The following is a 23,955-nucleotide window of genomic DNA, read 5'->3' on the forward strand; positions in this document are numbered from 1 at the left end:
TCTGGAGATAGACAGTTAAGAAAATAGACTCTGGAGGCAGACAGAGCTGCAGTTAGATCTCAACTTCTCAATTTACTAATCATGTGGGCTTGAACAAATTATGCCACGTTTTAAAGCCCCAGTTTCTTGTTCTGTAAAAGGCTGATGGTACCAATAATGCTTGCCTCATAGAGGTATTTTACAGATTAAATGAAATTATGAACAGGTATTATCAATTTTAATTATGCTCCCATTCTTCAATTTCTTAGACTTGATTGGAGTAATAATCATGACGGTTATCATTTATTGCCACGTGCCAGCCACTGGGCTAAATACTTTATCTATATTATCTGTAATCATCATGAAAAAATGCTAGGAAGAGACCTTTACTTTACAGCAGAGGAAACTGAGGATCGAAGAGGTTAGTTAACTTTCTCAAGGTCATAAAACCAAGCGGCATAGCTGGGGTTTGAACTCCAGAGTTGGTGTTCTTTTCACTAAGTGACACTGATGCTCATGTACCCAGTTCAGATCATTACATCTGAGGATGAATATGGATTGGAAGGGTCATTATTTCCCTCTCACATTCATGAGGGACAGCTGTCCCTTGCTTCAGAGAACAATGGACACCTAATATTAAGCAGCAAGCTGGATGGAAACCCATCTGCCCACAGTGTTCCATATGGAGCAAGTGCCTTTCAAGATGGCCACAATTCTCAACATGAGTTCAGCACGGCTGTGTCAGAGAGGCGTGCACCCACGTCCGGGGTGCTACTAGTATTAGCCTCAAGGAACCCTTGATGTTCTTGATTTGATCTCCTTTATAAGATGTAATTCAATGACCCTGGCATATCAGCTTTGTATATAAATAAAATTTCCCTGCCAATCAATAATTCAGAGTCCCTCTTCTTTTTTTTTTTTTTTTTTGCGGTACGCGGGCCGCTCAGTGTCGTGGCCTCTCCCGTTGCGGAGCACAGGCTCCGGACGCGCAGGCCCAGCGGCCATGGCTCACGGGCGCAGCCGCTCCGCGGCATGTGGGATCCTCCCGGACCGGGGCACGAACCCGCGTCCCCTGCATCGGCAGGCGGACTCTCAACCGCTGCGTTCTTGATTTGATCTCCTTTATAAGATGTAATTCAATGACCCTGGCATATCAGCTTTGTATATAAATAAAATTTCCCTGCCAATCAATAATTCAGAGTCCCTCTTCTTTTTTTTTTTTTTTTTTGCGGTACGCGGGCCGCTCAGTGTCGTGGCCTCTCCCGTTGCGGAGCACAGGCTCCGGACGCGCAGGCCCAGCGGCCATGGCTCACGGGCGCAGCCGCTCCGCGGCATGTGGGATCCTCCCGGACCGGGGCACGAACCCGCGTCCCCTGCATCGGCAGGCGGACTCTCAACCGCTGCGCCACCAGGGAAGCCCCATAGTCCCTCTTCTTGTTCACAACTACTCCAGCAAGAACTTTGATTTCCCTCCTTTCTTGCAAAAAAAGTTCCTCTTTGGCCCCTCCCTCAAAATGGTAATCCCAAAGAAAGCCAAAGCCAATGTGGCAAATCGGTTTGTTAGCCACAGTCACTGTACAACTTCTGGGATCAATCAGTGGCCACTGCCCCCAAGGTCAATGAGAGGAGCCTACAAAGTCCACCAAGAGATGCCTGTGATTGGATTAAGCTCACTAGTGCTCCCAACACTGCCAGGGAATTTCCCAGCTTTGTTCTTCTTTTTGTCTACTGGCCCCTGAAGCAGTCCTGCCTGTGCCCAGATCTGGTGTCACATAGCCTCCGGGAAATGGCTCATTCATCTTCTGTCAACCATTCTTGGAAAATAAGCACATCTCTTCACACAAAGGAGCAATGGTATGCAAACATGGTGGGTACCTTAAATTTTACTTCCAGTAAACACATCACTGAAAGGATAAGGTCTACAAAGATGCAGTTTGCCCCTAACACAACCTTTTACATTCTCAGAGCATTTTATCTTTTAGCCACAGCAATATTCAACATCTTTTCTATGGTGGTCACTGTTTTATATTTGTTTACCTGTTCCCCTACTCTAACCCTGCCCTATCCATCTGATGCCCCTAAGTCAAGGTAATAGTTTCCATTAATAGATACCCAAATCTCTAGCTCTTACAGGGGAGAAGATTCCTTCTATCTTACACCATTTCCATGAAGGTGAAAAAGATCCTAGGGTTGGTTCCAGTCACATCTCATATCCCCAGTACCCTGTGCTTTCCTTCCCTAGAAGACTCAGAAAGAAAGTCTCTCTGAGATAGGCTCCATCATATTTTGGACCACCTCCTTAATTTCTGCCACAAAGATGATGCTCATGGTTTGCCTTGTACCCACCCTACCCCAGCTCTGGAACTAGCCGTTTCTCCAATGACTCCACTTCTTTTTAGAAGGGAATAGTATTAGAGATCAAGAGTGGGCACTAGGTATGATCATTACTACCTGGGTGTCTTTGCTTAGGCCTTTTCTGTGGACAGAGCTAGGAAATATATGCATGTATATACACATCTGTACATATGCAACACATATACATGAATGTTTACACTTGCATACACACGCATATTCATACATATTTTAGAAACCTTTGGTCAGTATCAATACCTCCAGTTTAATCCATCCCATGTAGTTTATCTTACCTCCCCCTTTGGTTATTTGTATGCCCCTTCTTTCCCATCAAGAACCCTGGCTCTCAACAATAAAACACCCTTACTCATTTGTTTACTTCTATAAAACGTTGAAAATAGGTTCAGAATTGCTTTGCCCATACCTCTACAAAAACAAGCCTACGAAAAAGAGTTCAGGACTTGTTTGCTGTTCTCCCTCCACCCTGACCAGGACCAAGAAATATTTGTAGCTCAATACTCTGTTTGTAGGTTACTTGGATTAATTGGTTTCTTTTCTTCCCTCTTCAGTTTGGTTCTGTTATTCATTTAAATACTGTTAACATTTATTTGGTTTGCTTTCGGTTTTAGTACCCCCTTCCTTTTCTTGTTGATTTAATTTTATTTTTTTTATCATGTAGAGCATGTTTCCAAAAGTCAACAACGAGATAAAAAGGTGTACTGTGTTCTGTGTTACTTCTATCTTATTCCCTCCACTCCCAACTCCTTGGAGGCCACTAACTTTATTATTTAACCTCGCCGAGCTTCTTTTTGGATAGGCGAGTAGATATTGTATGCTTTCTTATTCCTCTCACACAAAAGGTAGGCTCTACATAGGCTCTTTTGCAGTTTGGCTTTTTCACTTAAGAATGTCTCTTGGAAATCACTGTATATCAGTTCATAGAGATCTTCCTCTTCTTTCTTTACAGTTAAAAAGTGCTCATCCTGAGAAATTATCATAGTTTACTTAACCAATCACCTACACTTGGATATTTAAATAGTTTCCAATATTTTGCAACTGCAAATAATGCTGCAGTGAATAACCTTCTGCAAGAAAATATTTTTTTTGATTATTGGAGTTGTATCTTCAGGGTTAATGCCCAGAAGTGAGATTGGCATGTCGCAGTGTAAATGGGAATGAAATTTGTTGCATGTTGCCAAGTTCTTCTCCATAGGGGTTATACCATTTTGCATTCCCAGCGAGAGTGCAATGTAGGAGAGTGCCTGCATTCCCCCATATCCTTGCCAACAGAGTGTAATCGTAAGCTTTTGAATTTTTGCCAACCTGAGGAGTGAGAAGTGGTGTCTCAGTGTTGTCTTAATTTGCATTTCTCTTATTATGAGTAAAACAACCTTTTTCCATATATTTAAGGTCCACTTTGATAATTCTTTTTGGTGAATTGCCTGTGGATGTCTTTGCCCAATTATTAATAGGATTTTAAAAATTTCAAAGTTGTTTATTTGGTAGAAATAGCTTTTAATACAATTTACATTAACTGAAAGCAGAATCCCAAAGACCTGGCTGTGGATAAGCTATGGATTCTGCCCTCCAGGAATTCACAGTCTATAAGCTGGGCTTCCCTGGTGGCGCAGAGGTTGAGAGTCCACCTGCTGATGCAGGGGACACGGGTTCGTGCCCCGGTCCGAAAGATCCCACATGCCGCGGAGCGGCTGGGCCCGTGGGCCATGGCCGCTGAGCCTGCGCGTCCGGAGCCTGTGCTCTGCAACACGAGAGGCCACAACAGTGAGAGGCCCGCGTACCGAAAAAAAAACAACAAAAAACCACAGTCTATAAGCTGAACACTATTACGGTGGATATGAGCGTAATCTCTGGACCCAGATTGCCTGCCTTCAAATGCCAGTCCTGCCACTTAGGCAAGTTTTTCACCACTTGGTGCCTCAGTTTCTCCATCTGTAAGATGAGAATAGCGTTAGCATTTACCGTTTAGGATTACTGTTAGGATTAAATGACTTACCACATGTAAAGTACTTTGAGCAGTAAACATTCCATAAATGTTGGCTGTTTCAGAGCCAAGAAAATGCTCTCAATACGTTGATTTGACCCCATAAGAATCCTGTTATATAGTTAGTTATAAAAATGAGGACCTGGAAGTTTAGAAACATTAGGTGAATCAGTGGTAGAATCAGGTTGTAAACCATTCATTCATTCGTTTATTCATTCATTTGTTCCACAACTATTTTTGGAGACCCTGTTATGTACTAGGCACTGGCTTAGGTGCTGGAGATACAGCCTGAACAAGACAGATATCTGAGCTCTTGGATGCTCACTTTTTTGTGGTGGGGCAGCCTGTGTGGGTATGGAAAGAAACAAAAACCAAGGAGACCAATTTTGTCTGTCTTGTTTGTCCTTGTCTGTTCAGCACACACAACAGTGTCAAAATTCATTTGTTAAATGAGAGAATAAAGGAATAAATGACAGAGTAGTGAAAAACGAGGCTTGATGCATAGGTAGGGCCCAAATCATGAAAGGTCTTGTCAACTATTTTGAAGAGCTTGGACTTTATCCTGAGCAGAGAAATCACATGAATAGATTTGCATCTAAGAAAACTCAAGCCAGTCTGTGTGGAGGACCCACAGGAGAAGGGGGAACAGCAGGGAGGTTGTTGTAATAAGTCTCCAGTGGGAGATAATGGGGTCTGAATCAAGAGGGAAGCTGAGGGGATGGAGAGGAGGTGAGCTGGAGGGAAATTCAGAAGTCAGAATTGACTTCACTGGGACTTGATGGGTGTAGAGGGAGGGAGAAGTCTGCAGTAACACTGAGGTTTCACTGTGATAGGAAATTGAAGAGGGGTGGCTGATGGGGGAAAATGGAGGAAGGCCTTTTAAACATGGACTTGAGGTGACTGTGGGACAACGCTCAATCTCTTGACTGTATTTGCGTTTGGCTTCTTTACACTCCTTGGAGTCAGGAGATTTGGACCTGTCAGGGCACTGTAGTAGCATATGGGATAAACTGTCTGATAGTGGAACGGACACTGGTTAGGAGGTCACTTGACTAGTAGTGCAGCCTTAACCCTCTGGGGGTCCCTAATGGGGTGTGCTCAGGGCTAAGTTAACTGCTAACTTGTAACTGGAAGTTTATTCTTTGATGGCCAAAATACTCATCTTTGCATCTTGTCTCACACCTTAGATGATACCCTGCATAAAGCAGACTGTGGCAATATTAAATAGATGCCTCATAGGGAGATTATGAAAGGAAATCCATCATCAAGCAGGGCTTATGGCTTGGGGCTTAGGTTGTCCCAGGGCATCAAACCAGGATGTAGGGACTTAGGAAGTCCAGGAGGAGCTCCAAATCCCTTTCCATTAATACAGAAAACAGATGAATAAACAGCCCCCCAAACCCCTCTAGAATGGCACCTTGCAAGCTTTGGTGACACACAGTGCTTTTCTAGAGGTCATGCTGGATGAAAGTCTGTGAGAAGACCTGCACAAGGCAGCGATTTGGGCACCTGGACACATGCCTTCACCAGAGAGAAGGAATTTCTAGTGCAGCTGGTGATAATGGAAAAAATCCAAAAGAATAGGGGCCATGTTTCACAGAAGCTTCCACAGGCAGATATTTATTTTTTAAAGTGACCTGAACTTTCTATAGGATGTCACTGGATCCCCACAAGAAGGTTCATCACAGTAAGGAAAGGACCAGCTACAATTCATTTTCTGATTAGGGTGCTTTCTGGTTTGAACCTGTAAGGGGCTAGGAGCAGCAGGGGAAGGGTATGCACAGCAAGAAGACAGGAGGAGGGCCTCATAAGTAGAAGGCAGCTATGCCAAACAAAGCATAGGATGGTCTCTAGATGGGAAACAATATTAGAGACCTGTGCGAAGAAAGATCAAAAGGAAAAGCAGGGCACCAGCAATAGCTTGGGAGTGCGGGGCGGGGGGGAGCGAAGGAGGGAGGGGGGAGAATAGCAGTGGAGGAGGAGATAGAAAGGAGAGAAGGAAAGGAGCATGAAAGCAACCTCACGTGCAGTGCACGAGTCAACGATTATGGAGAAGAGCTGCAAAGAGAATTGGGTTACTCGATTGGGAAGGAGGGACTTGGTTCTCTGGAGAGCCCTTCGGTTTTTACACAGACCCGCTCAGCGCTAAGGGGGTGTGGTCCTGGGCTTAGGGCGGTAGGAGTGTGAGACGATTGCGGTGAGGGCGCCGCCCAATTTCTCCCCAAGGTGGAAGCCTGGGAAAACCGAGCGGCAGGCTGCAAGGCAAGCAGGGCGGAGGCGGAGCGAGGGCGCCGAGGGGCGGGACGAGAGAGGGCGTGGGGAGGACAAGGAGGAGCCGGTGAGGGCGGCACTAGGACCCGCAGGCGCCCCGCCGGCTCCCGGGAGGTTGATAAAGCGGCGGCGGCGTTTGACGTCAGTGGGGAGTTAATTTTAAATCGGTACAAGATGGCGGAGGGGGACGAGGCAGCGCGGAGGCAGCAGTCGCACGAGGGGCTGCGGCGCCGGAGGCGAACCAGCGACCCAAACACCGGGGTTAACCACGTCTCGTCCACAACCCTCCTAGGTACGGGCCGGCGAGGTGTAGGCTGCAGGGCCCGGGTGGGGAGAGGGCGCGGGCCGCTCGGGCTCGCTGGCACCGGCCGCAGGCTGTGGGGTCGTCGTCCGCCGCTGGCTCGGCTCTCCTCCAGCGGCGCGCGGCCTGAAAGGGCGGTCCTCCGGCCGCAGCTCCCGCAGCTGTCGGGTGCACGGGCGGCGCGCGCGTCTGCGCCCGGCCCGGCCCCCTGCCTTCCCGCCCGCCGCGTGTCTGTAGCGGCGTCCTCTCCCCCAGAGGGGGCGGCCTGGAGCAGGGGTCGCAGACCCGGGGCGCGGGGAGGTTGGCGGCGGTGCGGGGAGGTCCTAGGGAGCTCCGGGCGACCTGTCACCCGGCCGGCACTCGCTGTTCTCTGTCCTTCGCGCGGAAAGGGAGGAAGGGTTAACCAGGTCGGGATGGGCCCAGCAGAGGAGGAGGACGCGCAGCTCGCGGGGGGAGGAGACACCTCGCTGCCAGGTTGGAAGGTTCTCCAGACACCCTTCCAGGAGGGAACCGCGGTCCGCAGGCCAGGGTTGTGTCCGGGGGCTCGGATTCCGGGGACCCTCGGTTGCCGAACCCATTCATGCGGATAGCGCGTGTTTAGGATGCAAGTTCAGATTTAATTGTCAAAACTGAGGTTATGAGCTGTTTACTAATATTGAGATCACAGTAAGGCCCGATCGGACTGAAAGTGTCGGTGGTGTGAAGTCACCTGATTCTTCTCTCCCCGGTTTTGCTGAATGTGAGCTCCTACTGTACGTGTACAAGGAGCGCCCCTGCCCCCTGGAAGACGCATTTGCCTTGGCGGCGGAGTGTTGTGTGTCCCTCTCACTCACAACGCCCTATTTTTAGGAGTTTAGCATTTGATCCTTCACTGTGGTGTGAACTGAACGCCTGAAATCCTGATGGAGAATTTTGATGTTACTTAAAGACATAAAGTTTTTCCAAGGCTTATAAATAGTAAAAGCCTACGGTTAGGTAAGTATGGCCATGGCATAGAAAAGAGTTTATTAACTATACTAAGTATGAACTGTGTTTTTCAAATTTCTCTCCACAATCTGATAAAGGTTTTGTGAGGTAAAATGTAAAAACATTTTGATAAAAGACTCACTTTAAAAGAAAAGTTTATGTGAAATATACTTCGTCATTCATGGTAGACCCTGGACGTGTGGAACCTATGTCAGAGGTGATGACAAACTATAAGTTTTGCTAAGGGAAAAAGAACAGGAAATAAAGCTGATTTTATTATTGCTTGCCAACCAAAGCACTTGACAGAACTGTTTACACAGAAGAAAATGCTGCCAGAGGAGAGAGGTTTGCCTTAGACCTATTCTGGTTGGAATTCTCAAGTAATAAGTTGTTCTGGAATGCTGATGGATTGGTTAATGTAGCTCTTTTGGACCCTGGAGAGGGGGGGTGGTGCGTATTTATTTACTTATCTACTTATGCCGTTTTAGATGTAGTTTCAAAGCGTTTTACGTGTTTGCCTTATTAGGAGAAGCATTGCTTTATGACTCAGGATTATGAACATCGTTTTTAGGCTGTGGCACAGTGAGAAGAGATGCTATTCTTTTTTTTTTAAAATTAATTAATTAATTTATTGGCCGAGTTGGGTCTTTGTTGCTGCGTGTGGGCTTTCTCTAGTTGCGGCGAGGGGGGCTACTCTTCATTGTGGTGGTGGGCTTCTCATTGCGGTGGCTTCTCTCGTTGCGGAGCACGGGCTCTAGAGCGCAGCCTCAGTAGTTGTGGCGCACAGGCTTAGTTGCTCTGCGGCATGTGGGATTGTCCCGGACCAGGACTCAAACCCATGTCCCCTGCATTGGCAAGCAGATTCTTAACTACTGCGCCACCGGGGAAGCCTCGAGATGCTATTCTTAAGACTTGATAAATAGGGGTCATCATTTATTAAATGCTCCATCGGCTACTCACAGGTTTTTGTCTTTGTGTGTGTGTGTGGAGTTAGTCCTTCACTTGATAGCCATTCCTATCAAATGACTGCCTAAAATAGTCCCTCTCCCTGCTAATTTGCTCTGAGTCACCCATTAATACATTAAAAACCAAGTGAACTTTTTGAGATTTGTGTTTAAAGTAAGAGCAAACAGGCTGTGAATGAGTAGGGACTCATCTGATTTTGGCTGTAGAAACTCTTTGTCTCCCTCTGCTTTCTGGATAAAGTCCTAAGAGTTGAGTTGGGGTGAGTCAGGCACCACTCTAGTAGTTTAGTCTTAGGAAGATGCTTTGTGTCTCTGAAAGAGAAGTGCTTACTCTTTCTAGGGTTATATTGTAAGACCTTTATAAAGCACTTATGAACTCTTCTAATGACTTTGTTGGATGCTAAGAATCTGTGGATGTAAGTATTTGGTAACGTGTTTTGAAATCCTTTGAAATTCTTTATTTGGGGAAGAAAGAGCTTCCTTACAGTAAAGAGGTACTTATTATAGGGCAAATAAACCATGAGTTAAAATGAGATTCTGGCCTTAAGTCCAAGGCACCTATTTTTAGATTCATTTTTAGTTTACCTCTGTGTTTTAACTTTAGGATAAAGTTTTTGAGTATTCACAAGTGAAAGTAACGTGCTTGAAATTGTTAGACTGTTTCCAAAATTGTGTCTTTTCCATTCATCTGCTATTAAGCAGCTGCTAAGAGTATACCTGGAGGACTGTCATGTAGTTTGATGCTGGAGTTCAAGACATATTTAAAATTGTGAGACCTAGTAGTAAGATACATTTTAAAAAGTTGTTTATGCTCAATTGGAAGACCTTTTTGACACACAGTATTGTAAGCAAAACTGTTTGGCAGGCTGTCAAAGAGCCAGAAGTGTAAGGGATGGGAATAGAAGTTAAACTTTTTTGTAATAGTGATTTATAGCTTTACAGAAGGAGTTTTTTCCAGAGTGGGTGCAGGGAAACAGTTTTTCTTTTTTTCCTTTGTTTTTTTTTTTCTTAAAGTGTAATCGTATTCTGACTGTCTAGCCATTTTAGGGTTGTATTGTTTACTCTCTTGGGTATTATTTAACTTAAGGAAGAGAGATGTGAATATAGAATAACTAAACTTGATCCCCCAATTAATTCATTACTCATGTAAGTTTCTTCCTATCCTTTACTCTTTTTCACCACCCCTAATACAGAACTATTGAGGGTTTTTTCCATAGCTTTAAAAGTGGATATCCAGAAAAAAAAGACCAACCTGAAAATATGTCAGTAGGATAATACTTGATACTTTATAAAGCACTTTAAACACCTTGCTTTGATTTTATTCTTAAAACCTTCCTGTGAGGGAATTAAGTTATTCCCATTGAAGGGAGTGATTGTGACTGGCCTACAGTCACAGAAACTACTCAAAGGTACTCTTACTGCTCCTCACCAGACTTGGAGGAGGGTAGGGGCCTTCCTTCTTTGCAAATCATTACATATCATTAGAGATGACTGGGTAGAACTTTGTTGAATGAAGTCTGAAATCATACTAATGAGAAGATGGGACAGTTAAAAAGTAAAGATAGGGCAGGTCACTAAGTGGAGTGGGAAATTTTAAAGTAGGAAGGCAAAAGATGGGTACTGTAGAAAGAAGTAGAAGAATTAATAAAGTAGGCTTTGGGGTTAATCTGGGCAATACAAGTAGAATCTAGGGGATTCCCTTGCTAAGGTACCAGTTTAATAAAATTATTTGTGTAACTTGTATTTCTGTGATTGGCATCAAAATAAGCAGTTAACTAATAACTTGGGGAAATGTGTAACTGACGTTATTTATCTAGGCTCTGTAGCACATTTTACCTGTTTATTGTGTAATACTCTGATTGTGAGGGCAGTGTTTATTTAATCACAGGGAATCAAGATTGTGTAGTGGAAAAAGAATGAGGAATCAAAAGCTGAGCGACTTGGTTTAAACTCTTTGAGCTTGAAACCCCTCACATACAGTAGTGATGATAATCCCATAGGGCTGTAGTGGGAAACAAAGGAGGTGATAGGGTACAAGTGTTTTGTAAATTGTAGAGCTGTGTGTAAGACACAGTAATATATATGTAAGAATGTGCCAGTTTGACGACTTGTTCTATATGTGTATATTTGCAATCAGAAAGTCTCTTCTAATTTTTTTTCCCTATAATGTGGACAAAGGTTTAATGTGGGTAAGGATGGTGGGTAAATTTTTAACTTTATCTGTAAAATGCTGATAATGTGTTCATGATTAGAGTTATTGTATTAAATGTGATTAAAATGCTTAACCCAATGGCAAACATTCTATTTGATGGTACTTATACTATAATAAGTGGTTATTTAAGAGATTTTGAACTAAACCTTTAATTTTTAAAATAAGTGATTTAAAAGGTCTTTGTTCAGTTTTTTTTTTAAAGAAGATGTTGGGGGTAGGAGTTTATTAATTAATTAATTATTGCTGTGTTGGGTCTTAGTTTCTGTGCGAGGGCTTTCTCTAGTTGTGGCAAGCGGGGACACTCTTCATTGCGGTGCGGGGCCCTCTTACTATCGCGGCCTCTCTTGTTGCGGAGCACAGGCTCCAGACGTGCGGGCTCAGTAGTTGTGGCTCACGGGCCTAGCTGCTCCGCGGCATGTGGGATCCTCCCAGACCAGGGCTCGAACCCGTGTCCCCTGCATTAGCAGGCAAATTCTCAACCACTGTGCCACCAGGGAAACCCATTTTGTTCAGTTTTTATAAGATAAAAACAAGCATTCATGCTTCTCAGCTATCTTTATTTTCATAAACTTTCATTTTAGAGAATCATTTAATCATGTGGCAAAATAGTCTTTCAGTTACAGGATTCAATGTGAATTAATTTCTTAGTTAAGGTCATGGCAGTTTTCCAGTAGAGCACATTGGGTTTTCAAACAGTAAAGGTACAAAATCTAATTTACGTCTCTTATGCACAAGAATGCCTAAAAAAGTGATTGACTTGAAACCACGCTAATCATGAATGCCATAAAAAGCTTTTTTTCCCCTTCATGTAATAGTCATTTATAGAAGAGTCATGGGTAGTGATAAGAACATACTTATTTTAACTAAAGACTTAATTTTGAGTACTGTAAACTTCCTATGGCCTTCAGAATGGAATAACATTTTTTCCTTCCTGATGGTTAATATCTACCCTAGCAAGCTTGTAGGTCTTTTTTGGGGTTATTAAATAGATAATAATCTATGAAGGAACTTTAGAAATTTTAAAGCCTTCTACGAAGAAACTCTGTAAAGGGGGTGAAATTGGCACATTTCAGCGAGCTGCTCTTTTTGTATTTGAATGAATGGGTTTATGAGATATTAAAAGCTCGATTAAGTTCACTTTTATTGAAATGGTGGGGGGGAAGTTGAATTTTGAAGTTGGAGAGAAATTTTGACACGAAAATCACCCCTTCTTAGTTTTTTTGACAAAAACAGTTATTAATCATCAGAAAATGCTGTTTTATAGCCCTTTAATTTTAAGATAGATTTGACAATGTGAGCAGGCTATGTGGAATTTTTGTTTAGAGTCAAGAAGCTTTTTATTGCATGCACTTGGATATTGTTTCTCAAAAAATTCTGAAGTAGGCTAAAAGTCCTTGTGAAGGTTGAGCAATGTACCAGATAAATGTCTTACAACTGGATATTAAGACAGAAATTTACTGCCTTTTAAGTTACAGCTAAACTTGTGATTTAACAGGACTTGTGATCACAGCTCTTAACCTAATTGAGTAATACGGTAATTTATGCTTTGTTATAAAAGTTTAACATTTCATTCCAAAAGCAGTAAATCTTTGTAGACACTTTGGAAAATACAAATAAAGGAAAAAAGAAGAAAGTAGAAATCATACCAACTAGTGGTAACCACTGCTAACATTTTAGTGTACATCCTTTTTAAAATGCATAGTTTAATTTTTCCTAGATTAGGATCTTACTGTAATTTTGTAATTTACTTTTTCATTTCATATTGTATTTCTCTATATGAGTAAATCTACAACATGATTTTTTAAATGGCATTATTCTACTACTTAACTAATCTTCCTTTCGGTTATGGAATTGTTTCTCGTGGATAATGCTAGCTAAGCATCTTTATAGATAAACCTTGACCTATAGGGTAAGGTCTTAAAAGTAGATTTCTGGGTCAGATGGCCTGTACATTTTCAAAATTGAAGACACGCATCAGCAAATCCATTCAAAAAGGTTGTATCCATTTATTCTGTCTCCATGAAGGTTAGATTTGTGCTTGTTCACAAGTGGGTGTTAATTAAAAATAAATGCCAACACATAGGAAAAATGGGGATCTCACTGTTTCATTTGCATTTCTTCAATTACAGTTGATGTTGAAATTTTAATATGGTAATTGAACGTGAATTCTTTTTTAAATTGCATTTTTGTATTCTTTGACCAGCTCTCAGTGTTTCTCTTATCTTTGCGAAAGCTCTTTCGTATATAAGAAATTCTTTTTCATGTCTATTTTTTAACAAACATATGAATAGTATGTTTTAAAAATGATATATTTATTATTATATTTATTATTTGTATATTATTATTTATTATTTTAAAAATAGTATGCTAGTATATAAAAAATAGAATAGTTTGTTTTAAAAAATATTTAAAATGGTTCCATATGGGTGTTTTTCTTAAATAAATTGGCAACTCTCAACTTATTAACTTAGTGCTAGTCTCTTTTGAATATTTAGGTATGCTGTTGGGAGTTTCTTTTATTTTTTCTCTTTTTCTGTTTTTATTGTTTTAAATTCTTTGTGAGATGTTGATTGTTTATTCCTGTCTATAATGCCAGAGTATGGGCCTCTGCTTCAGTGCCCAGTAGTGTGGTAGAAGTTTCCAAGCTGAGGAGCTGGGTTCAAATCACCACCACCACCAAGCTTCAGCTTCCTTAACAAAAAAACCTACTTTAGAAATTTAAGGTTAAAAGATAATGTCTTAAAACACCTGACGTGTATTGAGCGTACAAGGGAAGTTATTCCTTCTCAAGGGTAAAGGAGAACGTGAAGGGGCTGAGATTAGTTTTCTTTTGGGAGTAAAGAGATGGAGTAGGACAGGCAGATGGAGGACCACACTTGGACAAAGAACTACCTTTTTTGTCCCCTTGATGTTATGTTGCTGTATTGAGCACCTACCTTGTAAAAGGGCTTCTCTGTTGCTTGTAATTAATACCTATGTAGAAAAGTGTAGAACAGATCCCTGTTTCTAAGCTTTTATGTAGATGGGAGATCAGATAGACCTTATGCATACTTGTGAGTAAAGTTTATCATTAAGTTTATAATTTCAGAAGTAGAAAGTAATGTGTGTTAATATTGTTGAGCAAGACTTCATGGGGGAGGTTGGGCTTATCAGTCCTTGAAGAATGGGTGGGTCTTAGCAGAGTTGTAGGATATACCACTTGTTTGAAGATAGAAAGATAGGCAGTATGTTGGGAAGCTTTAGTTAAAGCCCTTGTTCCTGCTTTCTAAGAATATTTCTAAAAGGGATGCTTAAAAAGTATTTGAAAGCAATTAGATGAAACAATTGAAAAATCATGTGTTAGAGCATGTTTACTAAAAAAAGGAATATGAGTTTTCCTGTAGCCAAGTAGAGCAAAGAATTGATTTAAATAACTGAATAATTCCTAGAAAAACTGAATAGTCCCCCAAGTGTGACTAAAAACTGTAAAGATGTGTGTTCCCTGCCCCTATTTTTGAGCATGTGTATTTCTCCGCCACAAGGAATCCTGACACGTACTCTAAAATTGCCAAACTTAGGAAAGGACAAAAGGAGAGTGTAGTGAGAACCTCTGACTCTTTTATCCCATTTGTTTTTTTCAAATTAGTCACATTTTATCTAGCTGGAAGGATGTTTGTCTCTTTTTGGCACTATTTCTTTTTTACAACTGCTCTCTTAGTAGGAATTTTGCCTGTATTGAGCCAAGGTTGGGATTTGAGTATATGCTCTACTTTTCTTTCCCTTTTTTTAAACTGCAGCTGTAACAAGTCATCTGAGGTTGAGAGCTGGAGCGAAGTGGAACTTAGTGTCTTATTTCCAGAGTCTTGGCAGATACCTATTTGAGATTTGTCATGAAAACGCTATTCTAAATTTAAACTTGTATGTATTTTTTTTTTAAAATAACTCCTTTGTTAACTGGTTATCCCAAATTTCAATAGCTCTTCTATGAGTTTAATATCTTTTAACTTACTGGAGAGTTAATTTGGGGGCCACAAAGAGAATGGTTAAACTATTTGCCTAAATCGAGGCAACGTATGTACTCTGGTTTTGTTGGATTCCCGATTGCTGTGTTACAAAACCTTGGAGTCACTGCCAACAATACTTTTGGAAGTGGAAATTTAGTACATTGTCGCTTTATAAAGGCCTATAGAAAATAGAATGTATACGGAATAATTTAGTGTTATCTGTTGCCTACTCCAAAGAAGGATGTTGAAGAACTAGCTAGCTCTTGCATGCATCGCTTTCTATTTTTACTGTCACATTCTGACTTTGGGCTTTTCACCTTACATTCAGCCTCCTCCATTTGCCTTATATCTGATTTCCCTGTTTTTAGACTCTCATTATACTTCTTACTCACTCATCACTTTCAGTTTATCTCTGCAGCACAGTTTTGATCCTATCACTCTGTTTCAGAATTTTCCATGGCTCTCTTCAGGATAATGCCTAGCATTCTTAGCCTGAAATTTTAAGGTTCGCTTAATCTGAGTCTCATGGATACAGCCTTCTGCAGGGTGTCTGCACTGGTAACCCTAGTTTAAATAATCCAATATAGCTCTTTTTCTTTGTACTGTCCTTTTATACTTGTTTGTGTCAGAACTTTGAGAGTAAGGACTATTAGTAGCAAATTGTACTACTTTAGTATCTAGCATAGTGCCTTGCTCTAGTTTGAAGTAGGTACGGTGGGAGAACCTTCCTCAATTCATGACACGTTGTATAGGTGTGCTGAGCCTTGTTGGAATCAGTGAATATGAAACAATGAGTTGCACATTTATTTACATATATATGCATATCTTACTAAATATGGGAAAGTATAATTTTATTGCATCTTATGTTTTAAAAGTCTGCAGTTTTAAAACCTGCCCTTCTACATAGCTTATGAAGAAAAAATTGTTTCCCAAATGTTGGGGGACTGTATAAATGATGTGCTGACTATAAATCATTAAGTTTTGACAAGGAGATTTTTGGAAAAAATAAAGAGAAAAATAGCTGTTGCCAAGATTTGTTATAAAGATGTGAAATAAACTTCTCTGCTTTTAAACAAACTGTATTTTTGTTAACTTTTTTAAGCTTTCTAAAAATCTTGAGCACATAAGAATTCACTTCTGAGTTTGTTTAACGAACGTGCATAGTTGGAAAATGATGGATCTGACAATCACAAAGACCTGGGTGTACGTCGTGATCCGATTACTTACAAAATGTTAAATTTTGTTTAAGCAAACTGCTTAATCTAAACCTGTGTCCTTTATACAAATAAGGAAACTCTTAGCTAATCCCACAAAGTGATTTTGAGGATTATATAGTCATTAGTATAGAGTAAGCACTCTGTTTTTCTCTCTTCTATAGTAAAAGGAACAACACCTAAAATTATTTCATACAATAAATTATTTCAAGGAATGAGAAAGTTCCTAATAATGTTCTCACCTCTTCTCCCAGATAGCCACTTTGAGTTCTCTGTTCAAATGTCTCCTTATTAGAGAAGGCTTGCCTGACTGTTCTTTTGTAAAATGGCAACCCCGGCTTTCATTTCCCTTAACCTGTTTTATTTTTCTCTGTAGCACTTAACACCAGCTGATGTCATATATTTGTTTTCTATCTCCTCACCTTTTGGATGTAATAGATTCCTAAGGGAAGGATTTTCTTTGTTGTTTATTTTGTTTGATACCGAATCTGCAGTTCTTACAACCATGTTGTAGGTGTTCAGTGAATATTAGGAATAAAGGAATTAAGGAATATATTAGGAATGAAGGAATAAAGGCTTATGCATCCCCACCTCTAGTCCTTTCACCCCTGCATCAGAATTGCCTTGGTGGTTGTTAGTGGGGTGCTTGCTACAGATGTAGATTCCTGGACCCCATATCTGAGCTGAATCAACTTTCGAGATGAGAATCAAGAGTCTGTATTCCAGACAAGCCACCCAGGTGGTTCTTTTAAGCTTTAGTGTGCATGGGACTCACTGTTTTACAGTGTGGCTGGGGCTTATTAAATATTGACAGTATACCTTGGTTTCAGACCCATGTATAATTAAATTTCAGATGAATCGACTGTTCTGTAGCAAACATTTTTTTTTCCTGTTGCTATGTCAAGGAATAGTTATGTATTTTTGTAGTTTTGATTATTTTGGTTACTCTAGTTTTTGTCCAGAAATCCAGTTTAACCCAGACCTTAAAATCTCAAATACAGGATGCTTATCAGTCCACCTTTCCCAAACAAAGCCAAACCCTTTAAACCCATACGTAATCTGTACTTGTTATTTTTTACTCATAAGAATAGATGAGCTAATATCAAGGATTTACTTTAAGTGATAAGGATCATTTAAAAATATGGACTGCTTTTCATCTTCTTTCTATGGCTGTACCACTGGGGAACAAAGATTGATCTTTATAAGAATTATCCTGTAACGTTGAAAGGCAGTTTGGTATAGAGGAAACAGCATGGGCTTAATAAAAAGACTTAAATAGAAATCTTGATTCCTTTACTACTTCTTAGCTGTAGAATCTTGGAAGAATTTTTTTTTTTTTAAACTTCTTTGAATGTCCACATTTCTTCTCTGAAATGGGGATAATTGCTAAGTCACAGTGTTGTTGAGAGGATTCCTCTCACAGTGCCCAGCATAAAGTTATAGAGTCATTCAATAAATAAGTTCCTTTCCCTATGGAAGTAAATTCTTAAGCAACTTAAAATACTTCATTAGAAACAATTGTAATGCATTTCAAACTTACAAAAATGACAGAGGAAAGTATAATAGATGCCCAAGTGCCCATTGCATAGATCTAATACATAACATTTGCCATATTTGTTTTGAATCCTTTTTTTTTTAAAGAAATAAAGTGTTACTGTACAGTTAGTGTTCTCCTGACATCTTTCTTTTTTCCTCTTCCCTCCCTCCTTAGGTATACACCTATCTTGAAGTTAGTATGTATGTTTCCTGATTTTTTAATAGTCCTATAATATATATATTTATTTTTTTCCATAAACAATATATGGTATAGTGCTATATTTAAAAATTTTTAGAAAGTGGCTCAAACTATGTATTTGTGGCTTGACTTGTTTTTTCATTCAACATTGGTTTTGAGTTTTACCTATGTGTACACATTTAATCGTATTCATTAATTTTAATTCTCTATTTCATGGTTTGTCTGTGGATATTTAGGTTCCAATTTTTTTTTTTTTCAGTTACAAACAATACTTCAGTGAACAAGGAACCTTGTCTCTTCTGTGCATTTGTGTAGGAATTCCTCTAGCATATAAATAACTTGTCTAAAAATTAAATTAAAAAAGTTTCAGTATTGTGTACTCTAATTCTTTAAAAATCTGGACCACAGAACAAGAGTGTATCTCCCCACCCTTTGAAAAAAGGTACAAAAGATGCCGGACCCTTTGGGTGACTTGGGTGAGATTTTCTGCAAGACTTTCCTTTGGAAGAAAATAGAGAAGAACCTTACTGAGGACTCTTAAGTTGCAGAATCTAAATATAATTTTTCTGAATTTCTGTCTTGTTGCTTAGAGTCTCCTGAGCCATTATTTATTCTATGGAGTATACTTACTTCTTATTAAATGTATGCTTTAAGAGCTGGTTAATGATGATAAACTTTGGGGAAAATATTTTGTAATCTGTTTTACAATTTTCTTCATCTGTTTAGATAAATGCATAAAAGCATTTTTATCTTCAGTATTTTTTAAATGGGAACAGCAAAGATTCTGTGACATCAGTGCTGGTTACTATGGAAACAGTAGATTTCAAGTGAAAAATGTTTGAATCTTATAGGAAAACAACTTTTTGTTTATCTCCTGATTTGATAGTAATGAAGGAAGGAAATATGAACTACATTACATGCTCTTTAAAAGTATTTTTAAAGCTTGGTTATTTAGGATGGTCTTGTTGGTCAAGTGGGCAAAGCTGATGGGGGAAAGTATCTGATATTCTGACATTATTAGTAGGTCTTCTGGAGTCTTTATAGTTTTTATTTTTGCAGTTTGCATCATAGTTCCAGTTTTATATGAGAGAAATTTAACTTTATAAGTTATTAATAACATTACTTTATAGGAGCAAATAGTTAAACCCTTTCTTGTAGTAGCTGCTTCTCTCCTTAAATTTTTTTGAAGTCCAAGTTTGTGTCTTTGTCAGTATTCTTATTCCAGGTGGCATGTTTTTGGGCAGGGAGAGGGAAGCCTGCTATTAAAAGCTCACCCAGGTGACTGATGATGACTCCAGACCAAATTTGTACATTTGTATTCTTAAAGTAGGGATGTCTATGTACACTGCCTCTTTTCACTTTATATAGAATCCACAGTACTTAGACTGGAGTGGTTAGTTTTATCAGAGTATTAACAGTCTCCTAGGAAAAATGGAGGATTATAGTTTAGTTTGAAAACTTTTTTTTCCTTCAGTGAAAACAGTAGCATCACTAGAAACTACACGAAGTAAAATAAACTGAACGATCTTTATGTACTAAATACCTGTAAAATATCATGATCCTTGGTACTCTGTTCAGAGGACAGAGGACATTGGCATCACCATGAAGTTATTTAGAAATGCAGTTTCAGGCTCCATCCCACATTTCCTGAATCAGAATATTCATTTTAACAAGATCCCCAGGTGATTCATATGCATCTTAAAAGTTTGAGAAGCACTAATGTAGAGGAAATAACATTAAATTAATAAGACCACGCCCAGTTCTCCCTCCAAACAGTGGTCTAGTCTCGTGTTTTCCTTATCTTTAAAAAGAGTGAATTTGGCTGCGTAATCTCTGAAGCCCCTGTGAGTGATATATTGAGGCCAAGGAAGCCCGAGGCTAATTTTTTTATAAACACTTTACTATGGAGAATTTCAAACACATACAGAAGTAGAGAGAATAGTGTAATGAACCCATTACCCACATTCAACAATTATGAACTTCAATTATTAATTTATGGCCTGTTGATTTTTTTTTTAATTTATTTTTGGCTGTGTTGGGTCTTTGTTACTGTGTGCAGGCTTTCTCTAGTTGTGGTGAGCGGGGGCTTCTCTTGTTGTGGAGCATGGGCTCGGCTCGCAGGCTTCAGTAGTTGTGGCTCGCAGACTCTAGAGTGCAGGCTCAGTAGTTGTGGCGCACGGGCTTAGTTGCCCTACGGCATGTGGGAACTTCCCGGACCAGGGCTCGAACCCACGTCCCCTGCGTTGGCAGGCGGATTCTTAACCACTGCACTATCAGGGAAGCCCTTTAGAATTAACCTTTTATATTGTTTTGCCTTTTTTTGGTTGTTGTTTATTTTGGTTGCACGGTGTGGCATGTAGGATCTTAGTTCCCGATCAGGGATTGAACCTGCTCCCCGTGCAATGCAAGTGTGGAGTCTTAACCACTGGACCACCAGGGAAGTCCCTATGGCCTATTGTGTTTCATGTTTACTCCCTTTCTTCCCTGGCACTTCCTTCTTTCCCTTATTATTTTGAAGCAAATCCCACACATCATGTCTTTTCCTCCACAGAGAGTTCAGTATGTATCTCTAAAAAATAAGTATTGTAAAGCTTCATACATAAAACTAACATACAGGTATGCACAGCGATCAAAGACCATGTTTATTGGTTGAATTTTCTATACTCAGTTCTTTTAAATTAAAAAATAAGAAGAAGGTAGATCTTAGAGTCAGGACATAATGGAGTTGGAAAGCAATTTAGAGATATCATCAAAATGTCCTTAATTAGCCAGTGCAATATCTTAAAGTCAAGTTGTTTAAGTGACTTCCTAAAGTTGATATGCTGGTTGGAGGTAAAGTCTAAATTAGTACCCAGGTTTATCTGGAATCAATGAGCTTCAAAGAAATATACATTTATGACTGTATGGATTATAGGATTTTGTAACGTCTGCTACTTACTATGGTGACTTGGGGTTGTGTGAGATCAGCTGAGCCAGAAACACATTTCCTTGAATGATTTGAGTTGGAATTGTCTGAAAGAGAAATGCATTCGAGATTTAGAAGGTGGAAAGGGAAGCAGCAGCCATGTTTACGCTGGGGAGACTGGCTGAGACTCAAGCACTGTTGTGGCTCACAGCATGCACATTGTCACAGATCTGCTGGGTCACCTTGGCGGTGTGGGGCAATATCCGGGCCTCAGTTCTTCCAGCTCTATTGAGGCTAATTTTCAAGCATCTGTACTAGAACTTGAATGTCCTAAAATTTCTTGACATTCTAGGGATTGTATGCATAGTCTCTTGATGCTTAAAACTTAAAACTCTTGTAGGAGTTAAAAAATGTCCCCTTCTCCAATATACAAACATTTGTGTTTGAGTTATTTGTTGTCATATGTTTAATTTCTCTTTTAAGTACCTAGGAGCGTGATTGCTGGTTGTATGGTATGTGTTTAACTTTATCTAATGTATTGCCAGAAAGTTTTTTAAACTGGTTGTGTCATTTTATACTCTCACCAGAAATATATGTGAGTGCTAGTTGTTTCCCACCAATTCTATTTTTGTCAGTCTTGTAAATTTTAGCTATTTCAGTGGGTATGTAGTGGTATATCATTGTGGTATTAATTTGTATTTCCTTAGCATCTAATGGTGTGAGTATATTTTCATGTACTTATTGATCATTCATGTATCTTCTTTGAAGCGTCTCTTGCCCATTTAAAAATTGTTCTTATTGAGTTGTAAGAGTTCTTTATGTATTCTGAATACTGGATTTTGATTAAGGGTTTTTATGTCTGTTCATGAGGGATGTTGGTCGGTAGTTTTGTTTTCTTGTAATGTCTTTGTCTGGTTTTGATATTGGGATAATTATATTGGCTTCATAAAATGAGTTGGAAAATGTTGCTTTTCTCTTTTTTCTGTAAGAGTCTGTGTAGAATTTGTATAATTTCATTCTACCATTTGTTGGTAGTTCACCAAATTTCCAGTGAAGCCATCTGGGCCTAAAGTTTTCTTTTTAGGGGTTTAATGCATTTGATTTTAAACCTGAGTCTTTTCAGTTCTCCCTTCTAAAGACTGAGTATATTCTTTTAGTTAGCCAACTAGTGATACATTTCTTAGAATAGGGTTTTTTCTTCCAGCTTTTAGGAGGCAAGAATTGACATGTGTTTAGAACTGTATTTCTGGAGAAGCGGGCTGAGGCGAGTGATGGGGTGGGTTCAGAATTTTATAGTCACTTGACCTTGTGTATTTTGAAAACATTTTGTTTTGATCCTTCACAGCACCCTCCTGCCCCTCCCAATCACTAAAATGCTGTGGAAGCAGAAGAAAGATTGAGAAGCAGTGTTCTACAATACTTGAGACTTTTTCTCGCTTCTAATAGCTGTAGCCTGTATCTCTATCTTTCGAACTTAGATCTACATTTCCTAATAAAGCCTTTGTTAGCTTCACCACTTAAAAAAAAACCACACTTGGGCCTCCCTGGTGGCGCAGTGGTTGAGAGTCCGCCTGCCGATGCAGGAGACACGGGTTCGTGCCCCAGTCCGGGAAGATCCCCCATGCTGCAGAGCGGCTGGGCCTGTGAGCCATGGCCGCTGAGCCTGCGCGTCTGGAGCCTGTGCTCCGCAACGGGAGAGGCCACAGCAGTGAGAGGCCCGCGTACGGCAAAGAAAAAAAACACCAACAAAAAAACCCACCACACTTACTCTTATGGAATTTTCAAATACGTATAGAAGTAAAGAGAACAACATAAGGAACCTGTGTATATACATCTCCCAAATTAAACAATTATCAATATAATGGCCACTTTGTTTTATCTATTTTCCATAGCCAGCCTCCCTACCAGACTATTTTGAAGCAAGTAACAGATTGTATGAATGTTTTTGTGTCTTTAAAAGATTAAAGATTTTTTAAAAAACATAGCCGTGGTACTATTATCATACTAGAAAAATAATTCCTTAATACCAAATATCCAGACTTCATATTTCCCTGATGGTTTCAAATTTGTTATAGTTGATTTGCTTGAACAAGGCCCACCCACTGCATTTGGTTCATACGGCTCTCAAGTCTCTTTCCCCCCTTTTTTCCCCGCTTTTCCCCCTTTGCTCTTGCAATTTATTTGTCCAGGTTTGTTTGTCCAGTGGAATTTCCTATGTTCTAGAGTTTTCTGACTCCATCTCTGTGGTGGTGGTGGTGGTGAACGTGTCTCTTATCTTTCCTTTCCTATAGTTAGATCTAGAGGCTTGATCAGTTCCATGTTTTTAAAATTTTTTCCTCAGACATACATCTTTGATGGTGTCTTGTGCTTCCTGATGCATCACATCAGGAGCCACGAAACTTTTGGTTGTCTCTTTGTAATGTTAAGACTGATTCAGGAGGTTAGGCATTAATCTAGCCATTATAATCTATCCCATCATCTTTTTTACTCAGAAGTCTTAGTAGTCATTGTGCATTGCTGCCTTTTTGAAGTCCCCATTTCTAGGGAGTGAAGACCACCTGGATTCTCTTTATGCATGACCTTAGACCTTACTACTTAATTGGTTCCTGGGTAAACAGTGTTAAGTCAGATCATTAGTTCCTGTAAGTTTGCATTGTTTCTAATTGAGTTTTGTTTTAGGGGCTCTATTTCATTCTATATCATGCTTGATCTTGAAAATAAATGAAAAGAATATTGGACAAGATAATTTCAGGCATTTATTAAGAGCATAAATTAGATATCTAGCATAAATATAAATATATTATTACTTAGTAATGATTATATACTTAATACTAACACAACCTTTTAAGGCCTTTTTATTTTCTTGAACTAGATTGGCTGAATTAATTGATTGACTTTTTTTTTTTTTTGGCCGTGCCAGAGGGCTTGTGGGATCTTGGTTCCCTGACCAGCTTGAACCTGTGCCCCCTGCAGTGGAAGCTTGGAGTCCTAACCACTGAACCATGAGGGAATTCCCTAGAGCCTCTTCTTAAGAGCAAGATAAAAATGCAAGTCAGGAGACCCTCTTTCC

At 39.9% G+C, this 23,955-nt stretch overlaps 1 protein-coding gene across 5 annotated transcripts in view; it reads left to right on the forward strand.

Moving 5' to 3' along the window:
* The first annotated feature begins 6,754 nt into the window (after positions 1–6,754).
* Positions 6,755–23,955, forward strand: part of ATL2 (atlastin GTPase 2) — a 62,947-nt gene continuing 45,746 nt past the window's right edge. For 2 of the 5 annotated variants that reach the window (XM_007445780.1, XM_007445779.1), the window contains exon 1: positions 6,755–6,896. In XM_007445780.1, the coding sequence (XP_007445842.1) occupies positions 6,779–6,896 (118 nt within the window). In that variant the 5' untranslated portion in view covers positions 6,755–6,778. Of the gene's footprint in view, positions 6,897–7,318; positions 7,380–7,465; positions 7,881–23,955 lie in introns of those variants that run through there. The other 3 variants (XM_007445781.1, XM_007445783.1, XM_007445782.1) reach the window with 3 other exon arrangements.

The sequence above is a fragment of the Lipotes vexillifer genome, unplaced genomic scaffold, assembly GCF_000442215.2.
Source record: "Lipotes vexillifer unplaced genomic scaffold, Lipotes_vexillifer_v1.1 scaffold278, whole genome shotgun sequence".
NCBI classification, from domain to species: domain Eukaryota; kingdom Metazoa; phylum Chordata; class Mammalia; order Artiodactyla; family Lipotidae; genus Lipotes; species Lipotes vexillifer.